General features: G+C 35.0%; 1 protein-coding gene across 3 annotated transcripts; it reads right to left on the bottom strand.

The window, feature by feature from the left end:
- Positions 1-1,832: 1,832 nt before the first annotated feature.
- LOC109148467 (2-oxoglutarate dehydrogenase, mitochondrial-like) lies at positions 1,833-8,629 on the bottom strand. 3 transcript variants are annotated; one of them, XM_019296212.1, is made up of 10 exons: positions 8,524-8,629; positions 6,142-7,794; positions 5,723-5,949; positions 5,118-5,450; positions 4,001-4,247; positions 3,210-3,338; positions 2,907-3,122; positions 2,570-2,693; positions 2,095-2,467; positions 1,833-2,010 (listed from the first exon to the last, which is right to left on the bottom strand). In XM_019296212.1, exons 2-9 carry the CDS (start codon positions 7,687-7,689, stop codon positions 2,238-2,240), a joined length of 3,054 nt encoding a protein of 1,017 aa, XP_019151757.1. In that variant the 5' UTR covers positions 7,690-7,794; positions 8,524-8,629; the 3' UTR covers positions 1,833-2,010; positions 2,095-2,237. The 3 variants fall into 3 exon arrangements, with proteins under 3 accessions (XP_019151757.1, XP_019151754.1, XP_019151755.1); XM_019296209.1 differs by having other exon boundaries at positions 1,833-2,068; positions 2,134-2,467; XM_019296210.1 differs by having other exon boundaries at positions 1,833-2,068; positions 2,134-2,467; positions 8,476-8,609.
- Positions 8,630-8,998: the final 369 nt, after the last annotated feature.

Here is an 8,998-nt window from a genome sequence, read left to right as displayed (position 1 = left end):
TTTCAAAGTATATCAAATCAATATTATATCGGAGATGTTCATGTATAGGCAAATAAATATTGAATTTGTTTATTTAAATTGGTAATTTAAAGTATATAAATGCAAGATAATATATGAGAGATTGATTTTATTGTTACTAAAATAAATGTTTGCAACTATGTAATAACGCTAGTCTAAAAACGATAGTCTAAATAGATACTACTTTTGGTTTAAATTTCTCTAATTCTTCATAATTCTCTTTTGGGTAGCATTGTCATTGTCTTCATCTTCAGTACTTGTCCTCTTTTTTTTTTATTATTGGTACTGTGTCATGTGCAATTGGGTTACTGGTGGTAGCATAGATGGATTCATCGTGCAATGAGATTATGGTGTAGGAAGCTTTAGATTTATCTTGTTGTGTATATGATGAGATCTTAGTTCTACTATTAACTATTTATCTTACAAGCACCTATTGATATTTGGTAGTGGTAGTTTTTCCCCTATATGTTTCATGCGTTGTGAGATATGTGTCATAAGTTATCATATAAAAGTATTGAACAAAATATTAATATTTATTATAATTATATAAAATACTTGGTAAATAAATATATATAACATATTTTGCATTATAACTTTGATAGTTAATTACAAGATAATGTAAAAAGAAGACAATGGACAATGTATTGAATATAATAAATTAATAAATTTGAAGGTAATAATATTTGAATTGTAGAAAATAAAGATAATATGGCTCTGTTTGGCAGAGCTTATTTAGGAGCTTATAGCTTATTTTAAGCTACTAATAAGCTATAAGCTCTATTTGGTAATGTTCCTTAAATAAGCTCTATTTGGTAATGTTCCTTAAATAAGCTCCTAGCTTAAAATAAGAGCTTATTTTGAAATGCTATATTAGGTAGCGTTTCAAAATAAGCTCCTAGCTTCCTAACTTTTTTTCCATTTTTATCCTTATTATTTTAAAGAAATGACATAATGAATATTTTTTAAAAATTTTTATAATGAATATTTTTTTTAAATAAAAGCATTATAGACATCTAATTCTAAATTAATTAAATGCATATACATTGTTTTTTGTTGTAGCTACTACTTTATTTAATTTAATAAGAATAATAAAGTGGCGTACATACTTTTCATCAACAATAATGAAATTATTGATTTTTTTTTAATTTACATTCGTTGTGGAGACAAATTGTTTTGAGAGTTTGTAAATGCCAATTGTTACGATTGCTGTCAATAGAGGATGACAATAAATAATTTAAAATATATAGTTACAATAGATATTGTTATAATGATAAAGTATGTAAGTTTTCATACATTGATAAAATTATAATATGTAAACTTGTTCAGTTGGAGCCGGTGGGATGTCAACATTGCCAATTCTTTGAAAAATGGTCTTACCGTTTTAGAATCCATGTGTAATTTTATTTATGATCAACAATTTCGTAAATAACAGGATGTCAAACCTAAGACCTTTCTTATAGAAATTAATTAAGTTAAAAATAATAAATAGTTAACGGAATATTCCGTTACTAAGTTTATACTAACGGAATTTAGATTATTTAAAGGAAGAAAATAATATAATAGAGGATAAATAAAGAAAATCATAAAAAAATATTAAAATCAAAATAATATAGACCATTCATTTTAAAAAACAATATTACCAACATTTTTTTTTGTTTCAATTAATGATACAATATTATTGGCTCTTATTAAAATTATTATAAATGTAGACATTTGCATATTGATTTTATTCGACCCGACCCGTCTCACGAATAAAAATCCGTGAGACGATCACAGACCCTTTATTCAATACTCATAATCAAACCCAAAAAAAATGTCAAAAGTCACTCGTGAATAGAAAGAAGAACGCAACCTGAAACATCAAAATTACACATGAAAACAGACCTTTTCTCTATACAATAGAGGATTGAGCATAGCAATAAACTGAATATAATATTCGACTCGGAGACCTGTCACGAGTATGGTGAAGCTCATCCCACCATTATTTCACTCTATATTAGGTATTGTCAAGATACCAAAACATGGCTTATACTGTGCATGAGAACAACAGACAAATGTGAAATATTAGGTATTGTCAAGATAACAAAACATGGCTTATACTGTGCAAGAGAACAACAGACAAATGGGAGCGGTTTGGCCGACAAAGAATTATTACTCACACGCTAGAATAGCAATAGTTTCTTGGTCAGATGAAGAATGGTTGGGCCTCAGAATGGATTTTAATTAATTGGATGTGCTTGCAAGGCTTTCTGGACGATCCCGGTCTGCTCTTTAACATGAACCTGATAGAAACCGGTAGCTGTGGCAGCTGAAGGAGCACGGCCGACATACTTGATGTCATCCATAGTGCCTCTGCCAAGGGCTTTCATGGCAGTACACAGGCGCGGTGCAATGTAATGATATGCGCCCATGTTCATGGGCTCTTCCTGGCACCAAACTATTTCCGCATCTGAAATAAAGACATTAAAATATAATAATGAGATAAGCTGCAATCCAGGAATTGAAGTAAAACTGTAAGAGATTTCAAAGATGGGAGGCCAGGAGGACACACTTGGATATCGCTTCAATTCACGTTGGATGAGGTCATATGGGAAAGGACAAAGTTGCTCAACCCTACAAATTGCAACGTCTTTTCCACTAACTTTCTTTCTCTCCTCATCAAGCTCATAGTATAACTGCAAATAAATATACAAAAACCAGATAGAACGAAGTTTGCATGAATATATGAAATTAATGAAAACATGCACTTTTTCAGCAGAGCAAGATACAAAATCAGGAATCATTAATCATGTCGTCTAAAGTTAAAAGATATAACCTAGCAGGAATTCTTGCATAGGGAGAGTTAAAAGAAAAGGGAATCAGCAGCCTGGAAGGAAAATGTTACACACCTTCCCTGAGCAAAGAACCAGACGTCGAATACCCTCCTCCAGATCTGAATGGTCATTCTGATCCTTGATGAGACGCTTAAATCTGGTGCCTTGCTTGTCAAAACCGGGGTGCCCTTGAACATCATCAAACTCAGATAGATTTGACTTGCAGTCCTTGTGACGAAGCAAGTTCTTTGGAGACATCACAATGAGAGGTTTACGGAAATCCCTATGAATCTGAGAAAGACAATAGACATCAGAAAAGAATGGATACTTAATTGTGGGTCCAAAGTTCGTTCTCATAAACTCTCAGTCTCCACTTACTTGTCGTCTCAGTACATGGAAATAGTTGGCAGGTGTAGTAACATTCACCACCTGCCAATTGCATTCCTGGATTTGCTTTCTTAGGGTTGGTTCCATCTCAGGGATAACATATGGATTATCATCACTCATCTGCCAATAATTTAAAATGCCAAAGATTGAATATAACTGTTGTCAAAGCATTTTAAGGAACAGACTTTATTATGCCAATAGATTATGGTAAGAAATATAGAAGAGCCAGTTTGCAATTAAAAGGTGCAACCCTTAGAGATCAGTGCAAAAGCATACTGCATTTTGCATGCAGTGTTACACAGATATGAAAGTAACTCTGTGATTCATTATCTAAAGAGCACTGGGGTTGTATTTAGGTCCTGCATCTTCTCCTCACCCAAAGGGAAGTGCAAACTAAATGGTATAGAGCTGTACAATGGTCAGAACATCCTCCTATTTTCTTACTAATGATTGCAATAACCTTGTTGAGGAGATGAGGGAGTCAATTTTAACATGATGCACATATAAGCCAGCCTCACTTTAAGATCGATCTATGACAGACACTAAATGAAGCACTGGATGGACATTCAATTTGTTACTTACCATTGACAGAGTAGTATTTTTTAAAATAAATAGTGTCAGCCATACTTCATTCAAAAGCAATACAATTAAACAACTAACCCGAAATGGAAGGCTAAAATAATCATATGAACAAGTTAGAAAAAGGCTAATAGAAGGGAAGGCATAGGAAAGAAGTAATAGCAGGCAATCGTGTTTTATTGAATGGCCTGTAGACACAATACCTGAAGAAAGCGTTCCAGACGTGCACTGGAATGCTCAGGGCCTTGCCCATCATAACCATGTGGTAAAAGCACAACTAACCCTGTCTGGCGCAGCCACTTTGCCTCCCCACTGCTTAAAAATTGGTCAAAAATCACTTGCGCTCCATTAGCAAAATCACCAAATTGGGCTTCCCAGAGCACCAATGCATTTGGATTTTCCATGGAATAACCCAATTCAAATCCCAGAACACCAAATTCCGAAAGAGAGCTGTACGAAAAACAGAAGAGATATTGAGGATCAGGTACCTACCTGTCACATATCTATATAAACAGATACTGATACAATTTGATAAAGACAAAAGCCAAAAGACCCCAATTTTGCATAACTAAACATTCTCAAGGAATATGCAGTGATTCAAGATTAGGACTGCAAAATTGACAATTTCAATGCGGACAGAATCCTTTTTGGTGATGATTGATGAAGAAACATAGAAGCCTAAACTTTATCCCTTTAATAATAATAATAATAAAGACAGGCTGAACAAGGCAGTGGTGTCGAGCATTGGCTTAGTAAATAGTAATGTTAAGTACCTAACTTAGAAAAGCTGAAATCAGATACCATAATTTTGACCTTTTTAGGACTGGTTTAAATCAGTTCAAATGGCTCAACATGGCAAACAGTGTTGAGCAGTGGCTTAGTTATGTGAATTACCTAAACTAGATCAGCCAAACATCTGATGTCATATCTTTGATTTGTTTAGTACTGGTTTAAATCAGTTAAACGGTTAAACCTTCTGGCCAATGAAGTAACAAACCATAGCTAAACAGAAAAACAAATTACACACAGAGTCTAGGACTAATTAAATAGAAATGAAACTTCCTGAAACAAGAAAGATGAATGGAAATATCAATATGAGTACAGCATTCAATGAAAATATAGTTTTGTGATAGATGCCTCCCAAAGTTCTTATATATACTTTGAATCATGGAGCTAGTTGTGACTTTAGTACATGATCTAAACCAGTAGACTTCCTCCTCAAAGGATTGAACAAAAGACATCAGAACATATATTAACAAGCAATGTTAGTAATAGAGTAATCTTGAAAATAAAGATTAAAAAAGATGCAATCAGATTTACCTGTTGCTTACGGTGAACATCTCTTCATTTTGGTTCAACATGATATGATCCAGAGGGCAGTACTGCTCACCTGTCTCTTGGTCATGGAGAACAGAATGCCTGTGACTGAAGGTACCTCTTTCAACATCCTGGCCACTCAACCTTACATGATTTCCTTCCACAAGAAGTGTTGCAAAAGCAAGTGCTTCTCCTAGTGCCCAGTCAACACCTTCCCCTGTTTCAATCATCTTATTGCGGTCATCAAAAATCCTTTTCACAGCTCTATGAGGCTTAAAATTTTCTGGAAGGGTAGTGATTGCTTTTCCAACATTTTTCAGGATCTCCGGTTTCACACTATCAAAAAACACATATAAAGAACCTCAAATTGCAAAGCTTTGAAATCTGCTTGATCAAAAATAATTCTTCTTTTGCAACAGTGGAATATAAAATATAATTATACACAAATTTAGAAGAAAAGTAGTAACATACTTTAAGTAGAGGAAAAACCCCACCTCATTCAAAGAGTCAATGATGGGATGTAAACCCCAGACATTGGTCCAGGGGCCTACTGACTCTAATGGATCATGATAATTGATCAATAATAATGGACAAAGTAGAAAATATACCCTGTATTTCGGATACGTGAAAGCTGTTCAGGAGACTTAAAACCAGACCAAAAGGCTGAAAGCCAATCTCTCTTTTGAGTAACATAGTCTTTGCTAGCAACAAATTCCTCATTGAGGATTGAATTTATCTTTTTCTGTATCTTTTCAATACCCTCCTTTGTCACATTACCAGACTCTAGAAGTTTCTTTTGATAGATCTCCAATGCTGAAGGATGATTTCGGATGACCTATAAAACCATTCAAAGATACAATTGGGGATACTCTACTGATGTTAACATGGGTACATAAAATTAAACCACAAGCAAGACTGCAATGCTTCCAGTGGTCTAGATTGCAGTCAGTCACAACTTAACAAGAAGTTTAAAATGAATCTAATATCTAAAAGAATAATTAGTCCAAGGAAATTATCAACGACTAACCTTGTACATTTTTGGTTGGGTAAAAGATGGTTCGTCTATTTCATTATGTCCATATCGCCGATAACAGACAATATCAACAACAACATCTGAGTGGAATGTTTGACGCCACTCTGCAGCAAGTTCACAAGCATGAACTACAGCCTCAACATCATCACCATTGACGTGAAAAATTGGGGCATTCAAGGCTTTGGCAACATCAGTACAGTATTGAGAAGATCTTCCTGACCTAGGATCAGTTGTAAAGGCCACTTGGTTATTTACAACAATATGTATTGTTCCACCAGTTGTGTAGTTTGGAAGAGCACTAAGATGCAATGTCTCGTAGACAACACCTTGCCCTGCAAAGCTACCATCACCGTGAATCAAAATACCCATGTTTCTGGTCCTATCAACATCATTAGTATAATATTGCTTTGCTCTAGTTTTTCCAACTACAACAGGGTCTACAGCTTCCAAGTGGCTTGGATTTGCAACCAATGACAGATGAATTCTTTTCCCACCTCTAGTTGGACGATCATAAGAAGTTCCCAAGTGATACTTTACATCACCAGTTCCCACATAACCAGCTTCATCAACGGGTTTTGTACCACCACTAAACTCATTAAAGATCTGCCGAAGTGGCTTCCGAACAACATTACCTAGGACATTTAGTCTTCCTCTATGCGACATCCCAATTACTATACTTTCTACACCTAGATCTGCTGCCCTATCAAACATCTCCTTCATTCCAGGAATCAAGGTCTCACAACCTTCAAGGCCAAACCTCTTTGCAGCTGTCCACTTGGTAGCCAAGAAGTTCTCAAACTGAGTGCTCCACATCAGTCTATCAAGCATAACCTCACGTCGCTCACGATTGTATTCCGTTGGTGTTGGAGTCTCAATCTTTTCCCTCAGCCAATTACATTTATCACGATCAGGAATGTGCATGTACTCATAACCAATCCTTCCACAATAAGCCTGCTCAAGCCGCGTCAATATGGCTCTCAACGTTTGCACAGGACGGTTTTCAGACAAGAAGCCGGACATACTCCACACACCAAGAAAGAATTCCCTATCAAGATCAGCTTCAGTGAACCCATAAGAAGCAGGATCTAAGTCGTCTGGAATTTGTCTCTCCTCTAAGTCCAATGGGTCTAATTTAGCTTTCATGTGACCATTGACCTGATAAGCTCTCACGAGCAACAAGAGGCGCATACTTTCTTGAATTGTTTGGCCAGAAATCCCTGGGGATGTGGTGGCTTGGCCAACAAAATTCCTGAAGAAGTTATCCCATGACTCATCAACACTATTCGGATCTTGCTCCCAAGCCCGCTGAAGCTCCTCAAGATACACACTGCTCGTCCCATCTAAGAAGCTATCAGTCAACTTGGATAGTGGTACAGGCCTTGGGACAGGAGCAGACTGTGCCTTTGGCCTGAGAGCAGTTGAATGAAAATATCTACTATACTGTGGAAGGATACGAGTTCTGGGAAGAGGTGAACCATGCTGTGACAAAGCCCTTCTAACAGCAAGCTTTGCCACTCTTGACCCAGCTCTAAACCACGTCATTCTTATCAATCAACTTTCTCAAATTAAAATGAATACTTAGAAGGCTTAACTCTCTTTCAACCAAACTTCAGCCTTAACAAACAGCCATTATATCTCCAGGCCAACCTAGCCAAATATATCACAATAAAAATTCAGAATTCAATCAAAATCCAGAATTATTTATCAAAATTTTGCTAAAGAAAACTTAATAACCAAAACACAGAAATCAAAGTTAGCAATAGATATAAACTAAAAGAATTAACCTAATCAATCAATCTAAACAATTAACTTGCTAATAAAACCAGAAGTCGTAGAATACACTCTTTCAACCAAATTTCAACACATGATAATCAAATTGCAGAAATTGAAGCTTACAGTAAAAGCATTGAAGTTCAGTAACTTTACATATGAATCTAAACTTGTAAACCAAGAGTACTCAAAATACTCTTTCAACCAAAACCTTACCACTAAAAACTCACTATATCTCCAAGTCAACCTAGCAAATAAATCTACAGGCTTCAATCAAAATCTGGAACTATTTTCCAAATAAAACACTTAAAAACTAAAACGCATAAAGTAAAGCCTACAATCAACGCAAAATATCAAAATTCAGTAACGTAACCTGTCGATCTAAACTTTGAACAGTCAATCAAAGTCAAAATGTAATGAACGCACTGACAGAAAAAAAAAATGAAGAATATATATAAAAACTGAGTATGATCTACTTGAGATAAATTGTTAATAATCAAAATTAAGAAGCCAAATCACAATTCTACTCCAGGATACTCGAATTCATCATACACATACCACATCGATGAATAAAGATTACAGAGAGAGAAAGATGAAAAGCAGTACCTCTGCGTGTCTGAAAATGAGAAGTGATGAGAGAGAATGAGATGAGAATTCACGTTCAACGGCTGCTGTGGAATCAGGTTCCAGTGTTTCCCACATTCTGGAAGCGGGAGATGACTTTTATTTATATTATTATTCATATCATTATCATTATTTTATTTCTTTTTAGAGAAAATTACTACTCCGTATTTTGATTCCTTAATTTGTTTATCAAATTCAATCTTTAATTTTCAATTTCAACTAATTTAATTCTTAAATTATTTAAAATTTCGTCAATTAAATCCTTTCAATAGGACTATTTTTCTATTTAAAAAATTTGTCAATTTTATCCTTAAAATATTTTTTTTCCCAACCTACTGTAACACAAAGAGCTAATAACGCCTCCACTGAGGCTCGAACTCACAACCTTTCAAATGAAAGTCCATCCCGGGTACCATTGGACCACATAGTCCTGGTATATTTAATTGACAAAATTTTA

Source organism: Ipomoea nil, unplaced genomic scaffold (genome assembly GCF_001879475.1).
Source record: "Ipomoea nil cultivar Tokyo-kokei standard unplaced genomic scaffold, Asagao_1.1 scaffold2096, whole genome shotgun sequence".
NCBI classification, from domain to species: domain Eukaryota; kingdom Viridiplantae; phylum Streptophyta; class Magnoliopsida; order Solanales; family Convolvulaceae; genus Ipomoea; species Ipomoea nil.
Note: the sequence above shows the minus strand (reverse complement) of the source record. Positions and strands in the feature narration are given on the sequence as shown.